The 20,680-nt window shown below is 60.9% G+C and overlaps 2 protein-coding genes across 3 annotated transcripts in view; one reads left to right on the top strand and one right to left on the bottom strand.

The window, feature by feature from the left end:
- BRF1 (BRF1 RNA polymerase III transcription initiation factor subunit) overlaps positions 1-20,680 on the top strand; it is a 54,460-nt gene that overhangs the window by 15,508 nt on the left and 18,272 nt on the right. For both annotated transcript variants that reach the window (XM_032406040.1, XM_032406042.1), the window contains 3 exons: positions 2,953-3,126; positions 14,926-14,957; positions 17,350-17,422. In XM_032406040.1, coding sequence (XP_032261931.1) covers positions 2,953-3,126; positions 14,926-14,957; positions 17,350-17,422 — 279 coding nt within the window. The remainder of the gene's footprint in view (positions 1-2,952; positions 3,127-14,925; positions 14,958-17,349; positions 17,423-20,680) is intronic.
- Positions 17,449-20,663, bottom strand: BTBD6 (BTB domain containing 6). Its single transcript, XM_032406043.1, has 4 exons — positions 20,449-20,663; positions 20,270-20,360; positions 20,027-20,145; positions 17,449-19,958 (listed from the first exon to the last, which is right to left on the bottom strand). Exons 1-4 carry the CDS (start codon positions 20,661-20,663, stop codon positions 18,926-18,928), a joined length of 1,458 nt encoding a protein of 485 aa, XP_032261934.1. The 3' UTR covers positions 17,449-18,925.

Below are 20,680 nucleotides of genomic sequence, written 5' to 3'. Positions count from 1 at the left end.
AGCCACCCAGGTGCCCCAGATTTTATTTATTTGAGAGAGAGGAGAGAGCGCAAGCAGGGGGAGGGGCAGAGGGAGAGGGAGAAGCAGGCTCTCCCCTGAGCAAGGAACCCGATGCAGGGCTCGATCCCAGGACCCGGGATCATGACCTGAGCCGAAGGAAGATGCTTAACGACTGAGCCACCCAGGTGCCCCTGTCTTGATACATTTCTGTGGATTGATATCTTTTCTGAGATTCTGGAGGGTGTCATGGGACTTGAAAGCTTTTTTCCGTCACCAGTCTGCTCGTGAAGCCTGGTGTTTCTCTTCCCTTTCGTTGCCCTTTCCCACGGAGGTCGCTGGTTCTCGGTGTCTGTTCTCACTTCTGCAAAGGGGCTTCTGTCGCGGGTGCCCCTGGAGCTGGTCACAGGAGTCGCTGTGATGCGTGGCCCTGCTGGGGCACCCCAGTGTCCGCTGCACTGGCCTGACCTTGGGACCGGCTGGCGTCACCAAGGTTCTCCTGGTCTGGGGGGCCGTGGGGGGTGTCCTGTGGACGGAGGGCCTGAGACTCGAGCAGTTCTGACTGAGACCCTTCTTTCTGCATGTTCCTGGGGCACTTGCCCGGCCCCGGCCCTGCGCTGGGTTCATTTTCTTGCTCTCCCGGCTGTTGGCACTGGCTTGAACGGAAAGACGGGCCTAATTTTCACAAAATGCCAAAATGTGTAAGGCAACTACGTGCTAGTGTGTTTACTTCTAGCATTCATTTTTTGGGAGGAAGCCTAAGGAGAATAAGCTATGGGTAGTTGATTGGGAATTGGTTTTACGAGAGTTTATACTTACTAACGTCGTTGTACAAGTGTCCGTGCATGTCTACGTCATGGGATTTACCAGTTTGCCTACTGCGCTAACCTCGCATGGAGTAAAGTTACTTGGGGGTGGCTGGGGGTGACTGCTAATGGGTGTAGAGTTTCTTTTGGGGTCATGAAACATTCTGAATTGTGATGAATATGCTAAAACTATTTTTTTTTAAGATTTTATTTATTTGAGAGATAGTGCAGACACGTGTGCACACGAGCAGGGGGAGCGGCAGAGGGAGAGGGAGAAGCAGGCTCCCCGCTGAGCACAGAGCGTAATGCGGGGCTCGATCCCAGGACCCCAAGATCATGACTTGAGCCGACGTCAGATGCTGAACTGACTGAGCCACCCAGGCGCCCCTTGCTACTGATTTCTAATATTTCTTTTTCTTTTTTCAAAAGATTTTATTTATTTATTAGAGAGCGAGAGAGAGAGAAACAGCATGAGAGGGGAGTGGGAGAGGGAGAAGCAGGCTCCCCACTGAGCCAGGAGCCTGATGTGGAGCTCGATCCCAGGACCCTGGGATCATGACCTGAGCCGAAGGCAGATGCTTAATGACTGAGCCACTCAGGTGCCCCTAAAACGATTAAATTGTATACCTTAAGTGGGTAGATTTTACAGTATGTGAATTATATACAATATATTATAAGATAACTTACTGCAGGGGCGCCTGGGTGGCTCAGTCATTAAGCATCTGCCTTCAGCTCAGGTCATGATCCCTGGGTCCTGGGATCGAGCCCCGCATCGGGCTCCCTGCTCCGCGGGGCGCCTGCTTCTCCCTCTCCCACTCTCCCTGCTTATGTTTCCTCTCTCACTGTGTCTCTGTCAAATAAATAAATAAAATCTTTAAAAAAAAAAAAAAAAGATAACTTACTGCAATCATTCCGAGCCCCCAAGCCACCAGGGAGCCCCCCACTTTGTTCCAAGAACTCCCAGACGGGCCTCAGCCGGCAGGTAGGGGGTTCACAGGTCCTCCATCGCAGGCGTGCTGGGCTGAGTGTGCGTGCCATGGGGAGCCAGGGAGAGGCCCCTTTCTGTGCAGTCAGGGCCGTGGCTATGTGTCGGTTCAGCCCGGCTGGAGGGCTCCAGGCAGCACAGGGGTGCTCCACTGGGAGGGGTGCTGACCATCTGGCCCCCCAGCTGCCAGAGCACATGCCGGCTGCTGGTCCCTCGGGGCGCTGGCTCCCGGGGTCCCCGCCTGTGGCTGGTGGTCATTGTTCACCACGTGTGTGGGGCGGGCAGGCCAGGCCACGGGACCTGAGGAAGTCACACAGCCCTCGCCTCCCCCAGCCTGCTGTCCTTGTCAGAGAGCAGGGGAGTCTTCACGTAGCTCTTGGTGGGCGACTTGCACGAGTCCCTGGCTTCTTTCCCTGGCCCAGCTTAGGGTGGCCTTCACCAGGAGAGGGTGGATCTGGGGAGCCAGGGCTGCTGGGTGCAGTGGGGAGTCTGTGTGCTGGGGTCCAAGGTGGTCGCCGGGAGTGGGGTGTGGGCGGGTGCTACGATCTAGCCCTTGCTGTGTCCCGACCTGGGCTTTGGGCTCCCTGGTTCTGTGCTGTGTGGCCCCCTCCTGTCCACACACACAGCACATGAGTCTCCTCTCCTGCTGCCGCCCACAGCTTGTGGGAGGGCTTTACCCAGGGGCAGGTGTGCACATTATGTCGCAGAGTCCGCGGACGTCCCAGCAGCCCCTTCGTCCCCGAATCTGCCAGGTGCTGCGCCTGCCCTTGCCGAGGCGGCCCACGGCAGGCTGGAGGCTGGCCTGGGGGCGGCTGGCCAGGACACACAGGCCCCTGCTGGGAAGGCTGGGCGGGCATGGCCAGGCTCCCGGCTGTGAGAGCAGGCCCGGGGCACGCAGCTGTGTCGTCCGCCCTGTCGGGGGTCTTGTCTGTGTGGAGCGCGTGCTGATGTTCAGCGGTGAGGAGGAGCCCCAGCCTGGCCGACACACAGCCCTCTGCAGGCACCGATGCTGTCTGGGTGCAGAGAGGAGTGCGGATCCTGGGCCCCCGTGTGCACACCGAGGGCTGGGGACACGAGAAGTGACCCTGACGGCGTGGAAGGGGGAGGGCCGGCCTGTGTCCTTCCCGCTGGGAACCAGTGGTAACGTCTGGTGTTGTGTCCTAGGGAGACGTCAGATCCATCACCTGGGGAGCCAGCTGCAGCTGAACCAGCACTGCCTGGACACAGCCTTCAACTTCTTCAAGATGGCCGTGAGCAAGCACCTGACCCGCGGCCGCAAGATGGCGCACGTGGTCGCGGCCTGCCTCTACTTGGTGTGCCGCACGGAGGGCACACCGCGTATCCTTTGCTGCGGGGCCTCCCGGACGAGCCCCGTGTCGGCTCCGTGTGGGCTCCGTGTGGGCCGTCCTCCCTCCGACCTGCGCTCAGGCATTCCAGAAACCCACTGTTCGTGAGGCTTCCCTGACTCGAGGGGCCTCTTACCAGCTGGGAACCGGGAAGCTGGGCGCCCTTGGCGAGGACAGAGCGCTCTCCGCCTGTGGCTGGCCGCTCTCCAGCTGTCCTTCTGCCCCCCCATCCGCTGGGCCTTCTTGGAGGGGACGGGGGCCTGTTCCACTCTTGTGCTTGGACCGCCTGCACTCCTGCACGGCCCCCGCAGAATTCTGTCTGCTGCGTCCCCCTGGGAGAGCCTTCCGGGCTCTCTCGCCCTCCACCCCGGCTGTCCGCCCCCTGTGCCTGCTTGTGTCTCTTTTCCGCCGTCCCTCTGGGCTCCGTTCGCCTCTGGTCCCGTGTCCTTGTTTCGTGTAGCCTCCGGTGGTTTCCTGCAGGTGGTCTCCTTCCGCCAGCGCTCTTGGGGACGGCCTGGAGGACTCCAGGTTGCACGTCCATCTCCAGGATTTGGACAGCGGTGCCCACAGTCTTCTGCTCCCCGTCTCCTGTCGAGCAGCTGGGCGTCCCGACCCTGGGCTCTGCCTGCGGTGGGCATGCTGTTCCCCGGAGGCTTTTGTTCTCTCTGAGCTGTGGACCCAGAGTCCCTGCCGCGGCCTCTCGAGCCGCTCACGGTTCCTCCCTTGGCCTCACTGTCGCTCACGGCACAGCCCGCCATCTGCCTGCTCGCGTGTTCTCCTGGCTCCCGCTTCCCCTTCACTTCGGGGGACTCTGTCTCCCGCCACGTCTTCATTGCTGCTCCCGTGCTTCCAGCTGGAGGAGCTCTTTGTGTCCTCTGAGCGCTTCCTGTCGGTGATGTCCCGTTCTGGGGGGCGTGGTGCCCACGTCTCTCTTGGGGCAGCAGCCCCATCTGGGCACCTCTCGCGGCGCCTGTGTCCCCGACACAGGCTGCCGTCACTGGCTTACGGCCCCGGCGTGGTTCCTGTTACGTGGGCTGCTGGAAGGCTCCTGGTGGCAGCGTGCATGGCTGGGCGTCTCGGCTGCCCTTCCGCTTGGGCAGCCCTCAACAGGAGAATCTGTCATTAAAACGTCATAAGATTTTGGAAACATATGATTCCAGCATAAAGTGCCCGAAGCAGGTGAATGCTCGAAGTGGGGATGGGCCTCGGGGTCCCATCACAGCACCCCGCCAGACCCCGCCGCTGCTCGGACGTGCCTGCCTGGCCTTTGTTCTGCTTTGCTCCCCAAAACCCGTGCGTGGCGCTGACGTCGCTGAGCAGGTGCACGGAGCTCGAGGGCGGGTGGGCTCTGCCCCCGAGTTCACGGCAGCACCAGGGAGCAGGACCTGGTGTGCAGGCCAGGCTCTGGGATCTGTCCAAAGCGTGGGGGCTCAGAGCAGAAGCTCCCGTGGGAGAAGCGGGTGGCGACCACCGGGCGGCACGCTGGCCGCGGGAAGAGCAGTGGGGTGCCGCCGGCGCTGTGGCGGGAGGGAGAGGGCAGGGCCCCTGTGGGGGAGCCTTTCTTACTATGGCAGAGTCCCCACTCGGCCCAGCGGCACTGTCACTGTCGCCCGAGGCAGGGGGGCCGGACGGGGGCCAAGCCTGCCGTCCCTGGGCAGAAGCGTTAGGGCGGCAGCCAGGCGGGTCTGTGCGCACCAGCGGGAGGGGTCTCGCCGCCACAGCTGGTGTTGAAGCCTTTGGTATTTACGGGGTGCCACCGAGCTGCTGGCAGGCCTGAGCCTGGAAGCCGTGTGTGCGGGGCGGCCTCTCAGCTGCGGCTGCCAGCACCCACGGGGGCCTGGCGGCGGGGGACAGGTACGCACGGAGCAGCCCCGGGCCCACTGGCTGCGCCCCGCACACCGCCACCTGCAGACCCTTGTCCCCCCGGGCCGCAGACTCCCGGGGCTGTGGGAGGAGTTTGCCTCGCGGGCCGGGGCTGGGCTTCCAGAGTCTGACTCCTTGACTCCAGCCGCCGCGTGTCCCCTCCTCCCGTTCATCTGACGACCCTGTTTCTTGCTTGTTCAGAGGGCAGTATGGGCCGGGACTGTCCCTCCTGCCACCAGCCCCCAGCCCACCTTTACCTGCTTCCCTCTGCCCCTCCCTGTGTGTCTCCAAGGACAACCAAGGACTTTAAAGAAAATGTTTTTTTTTGTTTTTGTTTTTAAAGATTTTATTTATTTATTTGAGAGAGAGAATGAGATAGAGAGATCATGAGGGTCAGAGGGAGAAGCAGACTCCCCACTGAGCAGGGAGCCCGATGCGGGACTCGATCCCCAGACTCCAGGATCATGACCTGAGCCGAAGGCAGTCGCTTAACCAACTGAGCCACCCAGGCGCCCCTAAAGAAAATGTTTTTAAATAACGATTTTCTAGAGGAGTTTTCGGTTCACAGTGAGATTGTGGGAGAGGTAGAGCGATTGCCCGTGAGCCCCACCCCCACGCACGTCCTCCCCTGGCGCAGACACCCCCTCCCCCAGATGGTGCGTCGGTTACACCGATGAACCTGTGTGGGCGCGTCGGCCCCGGAGTCCGTGCTCACCGGGAGCTCACTCCTGTGACGGGCCCCACTGGGTGTCTGTGTAGCTGACGGGGCCCGTGGTTGAAAGAAGGCCGCGGGACGGCTGGTTGGCACGTGTGAGAGGCGGCCGGTGTCACTGGGCACAGGAAGTTGCAGATTCAAAGCCGCTAGACGCTGACGTGGCGCGGGCTGCCTGCACCACGTGTTGGCCAGCCGGGGGCGTCTGGAGTCCTGGGGGCTGCTGGCCAGGAGGCCAGTCCTGCCCTGAGCAGTGTGCACAGCTGTGTCCTGGGTCCAGGCGCGGGCCAGGTGTCTGCGTGGCAAGTAGCCTCCCCTCCCGGCTGCGTCCCTTCTGGTGGGACCTTCCCATGGGCAGAACTCTAAGTGAGGGCCACCTCCATGTCTTGTCCTTCACGGCTGACGTGTGCACCAGTTTGCCTGCCCCAGGTCGTGGAAGTACTCTCGTGGGGTCCCTTCCAGAAGCCTTCGGTTTTACAGGTCCCCTTGGAGTTTAGGATTTCTTTCTTTTTTTTTTTTTTTAAACAGACCATTTAGAATTTTTTTCAAAAAGATTTTATCTATTTGACAGAGAGAGACATAGTGAGAGCAGGAACACAAGCAGGGGGAGTGGGAGAGGGAGAAGCAGGCTTCCCGCTGAGCAGGGAGCCCGATGCGGGGCTCGATCCCAGGACCCTGGGATCATGACCTGAGCCGAAGGCAGCTGCTAACGACTGAGCCACCCAGGCAGCCCGGAGTTTGGGATTTCTGAGGGGTCGGGTTTGCTTCTCTGCGAGGGCCGTCCAGCACGCGGTGCGCGAGGGTCTGCCGCCGGCGTCTCGGAGCCCTCCTGGGGTCCACTCGCCTGCCCATGGGCCAGTAGCAGACTGCTAGAACTGCGGCTCGGGCATGCATCTTAGGACCTGCTGCCTCGGGCGTCTGCACTGTCCTTGGCCCTCTGTCCTTCTGTGCGAGGTTTTGAATCAGATTGTCTATTCCTGTGAGAAATCTTGTGTGATTTTTTGATTGGGGTTTATGGACCCACTTGTGGGGGATTGAAAAAGACATTGATGTGAACGATATTGATTCTTCCGATCATTGACTATCTGTTGTTTCTTCCGGGATTCCCTACTTGCGGCGACCTTGTGTTACTTTGGACGAGGGGCCTTTCCCGTGCTTTGTTCGCTTTATTCCTGAGCGAGTGTTTGCATGAACGTCGATGGCCTCTTGCTGGTGATGCACACAGGGACAGTCCAGTTTCATACATTGACGTTATGTCCAATACTACAAAATTCAGTTATTAATCTTACTGTTTGAATGTCGGGATCTCTTGTTTCCTTAGCGTACCTGTGTGCGGCCAACTCTAGCTCATCCCTTCCGATCTGTGTGCCTGTCACCCATGTGGTGTGCGTGCCCCTGAGGGAGGTGTCCTTGGCTGTGCCCGGGCCGCGGATGGCGCTGTCCACGCCCACCGTGGAAGTCTGCGGGCCCCGGCAGACGCCCTTTATCAGGTGGAGGACGTGTCCTCTCTCCTGCTGCCGAGGGCTCTTGTCAGGAAGGGCGTGAGTCTCCCACGTGTTTGTCGGTGTGACCGTCACGTGGGGTCTCTCCCTTAAAGGTGCCGAGCTGAATCACACTGACTGATCTTTAGAAGTTAAAGCAGCCTTGGCCATGGCGTGTTACCCTCCGTAGGCATTGCCGGGCGTCTCTGCCCGTGTCACGTGGGCAGCTGTGCGGTTGGCCAGTGTTGCTGTTCTTCTTGGCGCATCCTTGTCGGGGATGCGGCACCCGGTGGCTTGGAGGCCGTCAGCCCTGTTTCTTCTTTAGGCGTCTGGGGGAATCCACCGCGAAGCCCTCTGGGCCTTTAGCGTTTCCGTGGCAGTGTCGCAATTACGGATTCTGTTTCGGCAACACGCACGGCAGCGTTCAGACTCGGTGCCTGTCGGTTTTGCTCCGTTTCCTCTTGCGAGGCACCGTTCACGTGATTTCAGACCCCGCCTGTGTTGGCATAAAGTCGTTACCACCCTGCCACCATGGTGGACGCCCCCTTCCGCGTCTCCCGCGGGTGGTTCTGCCTCCTTTTCCTTTGCTCCGCCTTGCTGGGGTGCTGCCGGCTTTAGGAGTCCTTTTTTTCTGGGTGGTGGCTTTGTGGAGACGTAACCCACATACCGCGCGGTTCACCCAGTAGAGCCCACGACTCAGCGGGGCCCTCGCCCTGTCACCTGGGAAGCAGCCCCACCCCAAAGCCCCCATCTCTCGGGCCGCGGTCTGCGGTCTGGGCGGTTCAGGGGGTGCAGGCGCGTGCGCAGGATGTCGTGGGCGCTCCGTGTTGAACCATGTGCGGCACCACCAGGCGGTTGTGCCCGTCCCCGCCCACGGTGGGGGCGCCCCGGTGTCCTCCTGAGGAGCCAGACTTCTGTTTGGTCATTGACCTGTGGTGCGTGCTTATTTTCTGTGTCATTGATTTCTTTCTGTTTTTCCTCTCCTTCTGTTTTCTTTGGGTTTGACTTACTAGTTTTCTTGCTTCCTAAGACGGATGCTCAGGTTCTTGATTGTAGTCTTTCTGTTTTTCTAATAACAGCACTTGAGACTCCGAATTTCCCTCTAGACAGAGCTTAGTGACATCACGCAGCTTTGATGTGTCACCTTCTTATCATCACTCTGCTCCAAAATATTTTCTAATTGACATTGTTACTTTGTCTCAGGTCCCTGAGTCCCGTAGAAGTCTACCGCGTATTTTGAGAACAGTTGGGGGTTTTGTAGTTATCTTTGTATGATCAGTTTCCAGCGCAGCTGTGTGTGGGCCCGGGCATCCACCAAACACGGTCCCGCATTTCCTGTGCCTTGATTCACAGCTCAGTGCACGGTCCACTTGGTAGTGGTATGTTTCGGGAGAATGCATGTCTGTGGTTGCTGGGCAGAGTGCTCTTGGAATACCGATCAGGTCACGGTCACCTCATCCCTGCTGACATTTGCCTGCCAGACCAGAAGGAGAGCGCTGAGCCTCTCACGTCTTTCCCCCAACCCCGCCGGGTCCCGTTGTGCTGGGGCGGCCTTGTTGGGAGGATGCAGACCGGACACGGTCTCTCCCCTGGGGGAGATGACTCTGAGCCTCACGGAATGTCCCCTGATGACCGAGCACCTCTCCCCGCGATTCTCCCGCATCCGACGCGGCCCAAGGACGCCTGCTCTCTCGCTTCGTGTGTGCGCGGTCCGTCTCTTCCATCTTGAGATCCAGTCCCTCCTGACATAGTTCAGACTGTCTGTTGTGAGCAACGTATAATTGTGTGTGTGTCTCTGATTTTTTAATCCAGTCTTAAAATATTAAACGTCTTATTGCTATATTTGTGTTTAATTCCACCAGTTTTTTTGTTCGTTCCATTTGTCTTTTGTTCTCTCCTTCTCACCATCTGTCAGAGAAGTCAGGTGTTTTGTCCTGTTTTCCTTTAAACAGCTTGTCTGTTCTGCACGTACTTGTCACCGTTTTGCCCACCACCCTAGTGGTTCCATCCTGTGCCGTGACTTTGCAGATTCTGCCTCAGCTGCAGCACCCATGCCCCCGGGCCACGCGAACCACGTGGACCCCACGGCGCTGCCTCAGCGTGGCCGCCGCTGCCTGATCCCGGAGGCTCGCTCACACTTCCCCGTCGTCACCCTTCCCATCCTGATTTTGTGCGTTGGTCCGGACCATTCTCCTCCGTGTTTGGTCTGCCTGCTGGAAAGATTCTCTCCGCTCTGATTTGTGTGGAACATCTTCACTCGGCAGATGTTCGGAGTGGCCGGCAGTCGTTTCTGCGGCGCCCGCCGGCCACCCTGCTCCCCGGCTCCCTGTCCTGTCCAGGGTCCAGGGGACTCTGCATCTTCTCATCACTGTTGTCAAGGAACTCAGCTCCCCTCACTGCCTGCTGGGAGGGGGTATCTTTGTCCTGTTGTTTGTAGAGCTTCTAGAATTGGTGGCTTCACGTATTTTGTCTGTTCTGGGCGAGTCGGGGGCAGCGTGGTGTCCGGTCCGGTGTGTGCCCCCCCCTTCCCTTCTGGGCTCCAGGCCCACGCACAGCATCCCATCCCACCTTGGGTTTGGTGGTTCCCGTTCTGTTTGTTTTCCTTCTCTCTCCGTTTCAGTCTGAGTGTTCTCCAGTGACCTGAGTTCCCTCGGCCTTTCCTTGGCTGTGTGTAACCGCGTCTCAAACCTATCTATTAAGTAACTTCCTAACTTCAATTATCACTGTTTATCAGATTCTAAGTCTTTGGTAAATTTCCCCATCTCTTAAGTTACACAAAAGTCATTAATAGCCCACGCGAGGGTCATTGGTGGTTCTGTTTTTACTGGTTGGGGGTATTTATTTGGTCTTGCCTGTTGTCATGCTGGGTAAGTTTTTATTGAATTGATGGATATTGTGTTTGAAAAACTGTGGGGCCTGTGTGTAATTGTTCCCCCGAGGGGGTTTCACATCCTGTGGCTGGCAGGCGGAGAGCGGGGAGCTAGGCTGGCCCCCTCACCGTTAGACCTGGCTGTGCGCTCGCCTCAGGCCCTTTCTTCCCCCTGTTCCCGCTCTTCCCGCCCTTCCACGCTCACTGCTGCTGGGCACGGTGCGCAGGGAGCTTGTACGCACGCCCTTCAGCCCACTTCTGCCTGCTCTTGGCGGTCGGCCCCTTGAGCCTGGCTGGCTGGGAAACGCCCGCACCTTAAGCGTCACCTTCCTCCCAGCAGGACTGTGTGCGCCCCAGGCCTCTGTGCTTGGCCCTCCTTCTTTTGAGGGTCTTCCCCACAGGCGTGACTCCCAGTTGCTCTCCTGCGTCGTATCTGGCTTTTTGGCTTGTCCTCCTGTGCGTCCTGCTGGAGGGCGACGTTGCACACTCTCGTGGCGGTGAGCCGCAGCCCCTCCTAGCCTGGCATTCACCCCTGACGGCTCTTTCTGCTTCTGCGGCTGGGCCCTGGGTGGTTTGCCTCTAGCCGCGGGTGAGCCTTTCCTGACTGAAGTCAGGCCTTGCTCCCTCCTTGCCTGGACTCCCCGTGGCTCTCCCCGTGGCCACCAGGCTGCAGCTTCCGGCTCCGGCCTCCCTCCCCCTCCTTCCCTCTTCTCAGCCACAGCAGCTCCTGGCATCAGGAGTGCTGACCTTCCCGGAGCCCCCCAGTCAGAGATGCTGGCCTGCCGCCAGCCAATGGGGAGCGGACACCCGCAGCACAGTGGTCAGCGGGATGCCCGAGTGAGGGCTGCGCCGGGGCTTATGCTGCTCAGCGCCTCGCTGAGCCTGAGCCCCATGCGCAGGTGTGCTGAGCCGGCAGCCGGCAGCCCAGGATGGACCGTCTCTGCGTGCCGGGGCTGCAGGCCCGAGCTCTGCCCTCCCCCAGCAGTCAGGGAGGCAGGGCCACTGGTGGGCCGGTGCACGCAGCTGACCTGGGATCCGGCCCGAGGCCCTTCTCACGCGGCTTCCTGGCCCAGGCCCTGGCATGGAGCCGGGAGGGTGGGCTGCAGGCACCTCCGGACTGTGGGAATGGCATGCAGAGTGATGATGGTGGCCTGTGTCGATTATCTGGAGAGTGACTGTACAAGGGAGACCCCACCACAGGACACCCCCGCCGGGCCCTGTCTCTGGGGGCAGGTGCACTGTGCTGGGGATGTGGACTGTTCCGGGAGCAGGATAAGTGCGCACGGGGAGCAGGCGCCGGTGTGTGTTTGTGTGTGTGTGTGTGTGCGAGTGTGCATGAGGGGAGCGGGCGCCAGCATGTGTGTATGCTGAGTGTGCACGGGGAGCGTGAGCCGGTGTGTGTGTGTGTGCGTGTGTGTGCTGAGTGTGCGCGGGGAGCGGGCGCCGGCGCCCTGCAGAGTACTTGCTCTTCTGCCAGGCGCAGCTCGCGCAGTGGGCAGGGCGTGGAGGGTTCCTGGTGGCCTCTGTCCTCGTGGGGGCTTGGCTGTGAGCGCCTCTCTCAACAGAGACGTGCTGGGTCCGTAAATAAGTGCCACGTGGTGTGGCTGCCTGGGCAAAGATGAGTCCCAGCGGGAGCTGCCTGCGGAGGGGGTGTGGGCTGGACGGTGCACAGTGGACGCTGCTGGGCAGCTCCCCCTGTCGCGTGAGGTGCAGGCTCCCCTCTTGGTGCCGACCATGCCGCCGTTCCGGCCTCCCTGTCTCTCCGTCGGGCTTGGGAGTGGCCGTGCCGGCTCGTAGCGTGGCCACCCCGCCGTCCCCACCCTCGTCTGCTGGAAGCACACGCACCACCTGCCAGACCTTCTGTTGGACTGGACGTCAGAGCTGTTCGTCTGGCTCTCCCTTCGGGCACCCTGACGCAGGACGCGGCGTGAGGCTGTCCAGAAATCTCGTGTGCTTTTGCCCTTAAATCCGTCTACCTTTCTACTTACTGAAAACGGGCCTGAGTTTAAGTCAAGTCTGATGGTTCTTCGGAAGCAGCACGCAGACCAGCCAGATGGTGTCCTGAGGGCCCTGGCGTGGCGGCTGGGAGCGCCGGCCCGGGCACGCTTCCTCAAAGCCTGCTGGTGGTCTGCAGGAGCCCCCTGCGCTGTGGTCCGTTTGGACTCTCAGGAGTGTCTAGAATCCCCTGACGGTGTTTTGTCTGCCACCGTTCTCTGCCTTTACGTGTCTCTTCCAGGGCCGGCACTCCGAGTTGGTGCTCACTGAGCGGAAGTCCCACCGGGCAGGGCACGTCAGGGACCAGGAGGGAGGCCGTCAGAGCAGATGTGCTCGCGCCTGGCGCTGTGCTCAGCACCGGCAGACAGGCCTCATCCGTGCTGACTTTTTAGGATTCCAGCAAATTTGGAGGTCTGGTTGGTGTCCCTGTGCCAGGAAGGTTAGAAGCAGCTGCTTAGCAAAAAGGTAGAGACACAGGCCCACTGGCCAGGCCAGACAGAAGACTTTCCAAAGCCACCAGAACACCCCTAAAGGCCCATGAGTCGGGGGAGCTGCCGTGGGCTGGGCCCTGAGGGCATGAGCAGGCTTGGGCCCCAGGCAGGTCACGAGGGGAATGTGGACGCCCATGTAGGGACGCACGCGGTTGAGCCTGCCACTGCGTCCAGGCGGCCAGTGCACACCAGCCACGTGCCCTACCGCCTCTAGCGTCTCAAGGACGCCAGGCCTGTCCACGCGGGTACGACGTGAACTCCAGTCTCCTCTGTAAGATATGCGCACTTTCCCCATCATTTTACCACGGGGACTCTCAGACCCCTGGCAGGGTCGAAGGACCACACGGTGGACACCCCAGCCTCGCACTTTCCGGCACAGGCCTCTGCCGTTCCCCATAGGCCCTTCAGCTGGCAGGTCATTAACGGACTAGATTCCGGTATTTGCTACATTGCTCGTTTCCCTTTTGTGGGAAAATTGGCATAAAACAAAATACACAAGTATTAATGGTACCATTTGGGGAGTTTTGCCATATGTGTGCATCTCTGCAACCAGACCTCCCAGCAGGATCTGGGCGACACCAGCCTGCGGCCCTTCTGGTCAGGCCGCCCCCTGCCCCCGAGGCACCCACTGTGCGAGGATTCCCATCGGTTAGTCTGGCTTGTTCTGAGCGTCCGGTAAAGGGAAGCCCTGGTCTGTAAGATTTGTGTCACTAGGCAGGCTTTTGGACCCATCCATGTGGTGTGTGCCACGAAATGGTTGCTTCATTGTAGGGACGTGTGACCGGCCACGGGTTCTGCCGTCGGTGGACATCTGGGCTCTTCGTGCCTTTGGCTGTTGGTGTGAGGCTCGTGCGTGGACGCGGGCTTTCGTGTCCGTGGGTACATACCTTGGTGCGGAGTAGCTGGTCACAGGCAGGTGTGAGGTCAGGGTTACAGGAAGCTGTGGCCTTTCTCCAAAGTGGTTGTTCCGTGGTACCCCGCCGGCAGGTGCGTGGGTTGGGGTGGCCCCCGTCCTTGCCAGCATTTGGTGCTGTTGGGGGGCACTTTGTCAGCATTTCTCGGATAACTAACGAGGGCGGGTTCTTGTCATGTGCTCGTGAACGCTATGCTTCTCCTCTTGAAGTGTCTGTTCAAAACTTCTACCCGTTACTTGGCTTTTAATTTAATTTTTGAACAGACTTCATCTCTCAGAGCAGTTGTAGGTTAAAGGCAGAACGGTGCGGACTTGCCCATCGCCCCCCACCGCGCACACTGCTGTGCTGGGTGTCCCCGTCGGTGGGGGCCCCGTGTTGCCATGATGGCAGCTCACCGGGCACCTGCCCGTCCTGTGCCCTCGGTGCCTGTGGCTGTGACATCATACGGAGGCTAACTGCACTGAAAGTCCCCTGTGCTCCCCTGTTCATCCCTGGGCCCCGCCCCCACCCCCGGCAGCCACTGACCCGTTTACGTCTCTGGAGCTTTGCCTCCGGGCCTGGTCTCGTGCGTCTGTCTCGACACCACGGGTCTCCGCTCGCTCCCGTAGGACGGCCCTGCTCCCTGCTCTCCTTTCCGCACCTGGTCCCGCCAGCTGGTCCGTCGGCACCTGCACCTTCTGCTGTCTCGTGGCGACCCTCCCGCCCGAGCGCATGCCTTCAGGGACCGAGGAACAGGGGGCCTTTTGTTCAAGGACCTTGGAGGTCGTGGTGGGGTGTCTGGGACCTCGCGGACCTGTGGCATCGGGGACTTCTTTCTTCTGTGTTTGGGCCCAGGGTCTCGCCCCCGACACCTGGTCTGGTCTGACTCCGTTACCGTCTCAAAGCCACAGCAGACCCGTGAGCGACATGACGTCTCGCTGCGCCCGACCAGGCGCCTCACTCAGCGTGTGGGTGTGCGTGTCCCGCTGGGTGCCAAATCACGGAGGACTTAATCTGGTTACTCCTTCATCATCTGCCGAAGGGTGAGGACAGGTCCCAGAGTCCCCGCGGCTGTCCTCTCCAGCACCGGCACCGTGGAGGTGCCCCCTGGCCACCAAAGGTGGCCCGCTGTGCATGTCTGTCCCCCAGGAGCCACGCGCCATGGGGCAGACGCCACACGCCGTGCCTGGCGGGCTCTCAGTAGCTGCTCGAGGGATGGCGTGAGTGTCCCATGCTTCTGGGCTGTGCCCCACGGGTGGGGGGCTGCTCTGTGAAGGCCGCGTGTACTCTGAGGGCTACGCCACTGGCCCTGGGAGTGGTTCACAGGTTCCGGTCAGCCTGATGCCTCACTCCTCCTGGGAGATCCGGTGCCGAGCTCGGATTCACACCAGGTCCTGTGCCATGTGTTCCGTCTGCGCCTCGGGGAAGGGGTTGGGCAGCCGGAGCCCCTGGGCTTGGGTGCAGACATTCCTTGACTCCTGCCACAGACATGCTCCTCGACCTCAGTGACCTGCTCCAGGTAGACTGGTTTCCTTCCTGAGCCCCGTTCCCAAGGGAGGCTGGGACTGGGGCTTGTGCCACCCAGGCTGGAGGCTGGTCCACAGAACAGAGGACACACCGGGGTGGGGTCTGTTTCAGAACCGGGGGGGGGGCAGTAAACACAGGGTCACAGTGCTGCCCTGGGGGCTGCGTGGCCCCAGCCTCAGAGCCAGTGGAAAGACCCAGGTGAAATTGGTCTGAGGGGAGATGCTTTGAGAGAAAAACAAAGGGACTCACATGCATGGATCTTCAACAGTATAGAAAGCCACATTATAGTCTATTTGGGGACCCTGTCTGGGTACCAGGAAGGCATTTTCTGTTGCATCTCGTTTCCAAACTACTGAAGGTGATGGAAAAAGACCCAGCAGGAAGGACACCTGTGTGGACGGGACACTTACAGGGTGGGGCCATCGAGGTTCTGCATGTGTCCCGTCCCTGGGGACGGGACTGGGGCAGGCGGAGGGATCGCTCCACGGGGGACTCGGAAAGAGCAGGGGGTCACGGAGAACAGAAGTGACCACAGTATGAAGGGTGCGTGCGGGACTCACAAAGATCCCACGCCTTTGAGGAAAGCTTGTGCAGGGCCCCCCGCGCTGACAGAGCTCGACTTCCGCGTAAGCCACATGCTGCCTGTGTGTCTGCCCTCCCAGCTGTCTTTATAAATGGCATCTCTCAGGAGCCCTGCTGAAATAGTCTGTGGCCACGCTAATAATAACCTGCTGGAATCACGGAAGCCCAGTGCTCCACGTGCGGTGTGCGGTCAGGGCGTGGCCTCACGGCCTGTCCCCTCCTGGGCCTTCCCAGCAAGGACACAGGGAGCTGGTGCAGGGCCGCCAAGGACTGACACAGGCTCAGGGCTCAGCTCCCGCTGAGCACCCCTGGCAGGAACCGGGTGGGGGGTCCTGGCACCCCACGAAGCCGTGGCTGGCACAGGGCCACTCAGGGCCGTCTTCGTGCAGAGCCCGTCTGCCCGTTGGGACAGGAGTGGGAAGGCTGGCCGGCCACCTCCACGGGGACGAGCCACAAACACAGGGAGGGGTCCTCAGAGCCCCTGTCACTGTTTCTCATGCCTGCCGACGAACGTCAGCATCTCCGGCAGTAACCACACGCGTTGTACAAGCACGGCCCTAGACATTTGACTTTTCCAGAGAACCCTTCTCTGCAGCATCCAGGTCTCCACGTGCCTGGGACAGGGTCAGGGAGGTGGGAGGTGCTGCAGTGCGGGGGAGGGGGCAGCACACTGCGGGGCCGGGGAGTTCCACTCTGGTCCGAACGGGCGTGAAGTCGGGAGGGTGAAGACGCAGGAGCGTGGGGTGTTCCTAGAAGATGCACGCTTCCACACGCACACACAGTAACACGCTCACACACTGTGAGTGCATTCTGGTGGGCAGGCCAGGGGCAGAATCCCTTCAGAAACCAAGCCCTGTGAGCCACCAGCCCTATGAGGGGGGCTTCCTGGAGGAGGAGGCCTGGGTGTGGAGTGCAGGCCCCCCGCACCGCACCCTCCATCTCCTCCAAGCGGACTTTGTACCGTTCTTTAGCGCTCCCTGAGGGCCGCAGACGGCCGCTCTTGACGCTTCTTCGCAGTCTTTTCTGGTGGCTTCTTTGGGCGTGAGGCTAAGGGGCCCTCATCCGGGACCTCAGGCCAGGCTGATAAGGCAAAGGGCCTCTACAGGGAGACCAGAGGCAGGGGGCCAGGGCCAGGACACTGAGGCCTGCGAGTCCCAGGGGCAGGGCAGGCCTGTCCAGCTCAGGCGGAAGGGGCTAAGCCTGGGCTTCTCCCAAATCTGCACCTTATCCAAGCAGAACAGCTTCTGCCACGCCTGTCATGCAACACGGCTCAGAAGCCCCTCCCCACAGCCCTCCTACCCCCCCAGGCCTTGGTCAGCACAGGACCGGCTCTTAGGACAACCCCAGGCTCAGCCGCACTGGAGGTCTGCACCCTAGAGTCCTTGACACCGTGTTCAGTTGCAAGCAGCCTGGTCAGGCGGTGGACTCCACAGCCGATTTGGACTTGATGGGGGTGGGGGGAGGGTCACCGAGGCCTGCAGAGACCCACGGCCATGACGGAGCTGGTCCACGGGGACACAGACAGGGATCCCAGCAAGGGAGTACGCAGGGGTGCGGAGCACTCTGAACGACACACAGCGAGCCCTGGGCTCTATGTCAGCAGTCTCTCTCGTAGCAGATCCAGTCGTTGCTGAGACAGTGCAGGGTCTGAAAAAGCTGCCTGGGATTGGGAAGCAGGGTGGGCCCGGGGGGGGGGGGGGGGGGCTGTCAGAGACTGAACAGTGAAATGCATGTCCTAAGGAATAAAAGCAAACGTTTCCTAAATCCCAGTGCTGTCCTCAGCTGTGGCTTCTTCCTCACAGGTGAACGTGTACGTGCTGGGGAAGACGTTCCTTCTTCTGGCAAGAGAGCTGTGCATCAACGCGCCAGCGATCGGTACGTCGGGTGGGAGGGAGTCCTGTGCAGGGACAGGGGCTCCACCGGGTCGTAAGAAACGTCCGAGAAGCAGCTGGGAGCCCGACAGTTTGGGGATTACTTCTGGTTTAGAACCAGAGCGCCCATGGTCAGTCCCCGGCAGGTGTGGAGGAGGGTACAGAGGGAAACGGGACCCATCTGTCCACCTCTTGAGGAATACACCTGGTGGCTGGTGCCCCGGGGAAGGCAGGACCTCTGCAGACGGAGAGGTGCTTTCCTAGCCCATTCTGCCTTCCCTGGAGCTTCACCGAGAGGATTGTTCTCACAGTCTGCTTGTGGGGGCTGCTCCCCGTTTTGCCCATCATTCTCGACAAGTGTATTTTGTTTCAAGGAGACAGGGTGCAGGGCCAGGGAGGGCGGGCTGGGGGTGCAGTCCCGGATAACCCACAGGATGGTACCCTGGGGCTGGGAAAGCAGGCTCTGGCAGGGTGGGTCAGGAGAGGGGCACAGCTGCCGGGCTACACTAGGCTTGGGGGTTCCACTCCCAGCTAAGACCCTCCCCCAAGAGGCCACGTCCCTGTGCCGAGTGACATGGTCCCTCCCTCCGGGGTCAAGCTGAGGTTTTTCAGAAACAAAGCAACCAGCCACAAAGTGTGCAGCCTGGGAGAACAGAGGTAAGGGACTCAGAGAGCCTGCTTTACCCCGAAGCATGCCTGCACAGGGGCCATCTGGGGCCTGCAGAGAGCCCCACCTCACCCCACCACCCTCAAATTGGAGTCCTCCAGTAGGGCTTCGTCTGAGAGGCTGGGATGCCTCAGGAAGCACGACACAAGCAGACACCTGGCCTTTTCCAGAGTGTTCTGGCCACAGACCCACGGTGGAGGCAGACAGACGGGGACAGACAGGCCTCCCCAGGAGGCAGTTTGTTTCTAACCAGGAAGCATGGCTTAGCACTGGAGGCTTTTTCGTGTGCTGGAAGGGACATGCCGTTCACAGACACGTGGGAAAGCGCGTGCCTTGGCTTCATACTCCTTCACTCGTTTCTCTCTCGGTAGCTTGTTTCATTGAAACCTTGTTATGAAAATGCAGCTAGACGTGAACTGTTTTAGGTGCCTTTTCCCAATTTTGAATTTGAACGGAAGGTTTTAGGTTAAGCGTAGTAATGCTGAGAATTCATGGGGGTGGGAGGGGCAGCAAGGCCCACAGAGCAGGTGGTGTGGGCACCGCAGGGTGGGGGCCTGCAGGAAGCCTGCCTTGTGCCCCCAGATCTGCCCAGCAGCTGGGACGCAGAAGCCCTGGCTCTCGCTATGTAGGAAGAGCGTCGAGTTCCCAGCTCTGGGCTGCCGCTATGAACGAGAGAGAGAGAGAAAGGAAGCGAAGCCTTTAATGGTGTTGGTAAGGCAGCCGGCAGGGCGGGAAAGGGGTCGCACAGTCTGCTGCGCGTCCCTTCCCGGCGGGGCCGGCTGCAGAGGAAGGCCTCCTCCTGGTGCGCGTCCTAGCGCATCCAGGCCACCCCTCGGCAGTTCAGGCATAGAAGATGAGCTCGGGGATCTGCCCACCCTGGACCCCGGTCCCGTTGGTGCTGTCCGAGGAGCACTGGAACTGGAAGGTCACCTTCCCGCACTGCACTTCAGTCATGCCCTCCTGCCCAAAGTAGCTGAGCTCGCTGCCGTCCAGGACGGCACTGGCCGTGTAGAAGCTGTCCTGCTCTACCTGCACGGGGTGTTCAAACCACACCGAGAAGGTGTTGCTGGAGCCGTCCGACACGAACTTGGTCAGGTTCTGAGCCAGAACCACCCCCAGCCGCTTCAGTTCGATCTTGACGCTGTACTCGGCCTTCCCGGAGCTGGACCCGTAGAGGCCCAGCCCCGCGACGAACACCCTCCTGTCCACGGCAAACTGGATGCTGTCACAGCGCCCGCGGTACCGCCACTGGTTGCTGCGGTAGGCGGAAGACTGGAAGCGGTGGCACCGCTGCGGGGCCAGGCCCTTCCTCTTGGTCAGCGGGAAGCTGAGGAGCGGCTTGTTGGCCGCCGTGTACCACAGGAAGATGTCGTGGGTCTCCTCCAGGGTCAGGATGTCCGACTGGGCAGCGCCATTGGCAAACTCCTCCAGGGTCATGGTGGGAATTCGGACCAGGTAGAGGGCAGGCCCCAAGACGTGCCTCTTGTTGCGCGGGGTGACCGGCAAGCCCTGTCTCTTGCACTCTGCCTCGGCCCAGTGCAGGACGGCCTCGAAGACCACGGCCTCCTTGGCGTTGAGCGCCTCCCGCGTCACGATGATTTCCAGCGTCTGCCAGTCGATTTCACAGAAGCCTTCAGACCGCAGGGCCATCTCGGCTTGTGCATCGATGACCTCCCAGCAGCGCTGGGTCAGCTCCGGCTCCTCAAACAGCCGGCTCTGGGACAGCAGGACGCAGGCGTTCTTGGCTTCCAGACTCGTCTCCAGGAAATTGACACAGGCCTTTGCTAGAGCGGGCACGATGTACTTCTTGGCAGCGTAGAGGGTGGCCAGCACCGTGTCGGCTTCCAGGTCGATCTCGTCACTGTACATGTACCTGGGCGGGGGGGGCTGCGTCACCGGCGGCTCCCACCCCCTCCCTGCGCGCTCACGCAACGCACTTACTTTAACAAGATCAGAAAAGCCGCGGGCTCCACGTCGGGGATGTGGATTTCTGACTTGAGTTCTGCCAAGTCGCCGTAAAACATGGCATAGAAGACGGAGCTCCCGACAGCCAAGACATACTGCGGAGAGACAAGCTGCCCTGAGCCCTCCCTGCCCCCAGCGGATGCCAGCATGGGATGCCGGCACGCCACCCCCGAGGGGAGAGCAGTCTCCGCTCGCGAGCTGGGCCGCGCGTCCGCTCACCTTGTGGGCAGGCACCCTGCGGGCCGCCCCCGGGGGCCCCACGATGAAGTGCACGTCGGCCATGAGCTCGTTGTTGAACATCAGCGCGTTCCTGCAAAGGGCAGAGGCACACGGCTCGGGGCTCGGGCTCGGGCCCGGGCCGGGGTGGGGGCGCGGGGCGCGGGCGCGCCCGGGCTCACCTCTCGCGCAGGGTCGGGTGGAAGGACTGCCAGTTGGGGCTCTCCAAGTTGTTGTTGTCTGGCGCGGGCGGCGCGGGCGCGGGCGGCGGCGGGGCGGGCGGCGGCGCGCTGGGTGGGCCCTTCCTGCCGGCGGCGGCGGCGGCGGCGTTGCTGTTGGCGATGTCCGTGGCGGTGGCGGCCGCGGCGCCGGCGGCCGGGTACAGCTCCGCGGCCATCTTCGCGGGCAGGGCGG

Source organism: Phoca vitulina, unplaced genomic scaffold (assembly GCF_004348235.1).
Source record: "Phoca vitulina isolate PV1807 unplaced genomic scaffold, GSC_HSeal_1.0 scaffold7, whole genome shotgun sequence".
In the NCBI taxonomy this organism is placed as follows: Eukaryota; Metazoa; Chordata; class Mammalia; order Carnivora; family Phocidae; genus Phoca; species Phoca vitulina.
The sequence above is the reverse complement of the archived record's forward strand: the minus strand, read 5'-3'. Positions and strand labels throughout refer to the sequence as shown.

Bases quoted from the DNA above. Each gene is read 5' to 3' on its own strand.
- BTBD6 (XM_032406043.1), bottom strand. From the start codon at position 20,663: ATGGCCGCGGAGCTGTACCCGGCCGCCGGCGCCGCGGCCGCCACCGCC. The intron at 20,361-20,448 runs GTGAGCCCGGGC...TGCCCTTTGCAG, and splicing joins CACCCGACCCTGCGCGAGAG to GAACGCGCTGATGTTCAACA. The intron at 19,959-20,026 runs GTAAGTGCGTTG...CCCCCCGCCCAG, and splicing joins GCTTTTCTGATCTTGTTAAA to GTACATGTACAGTGACGAGA.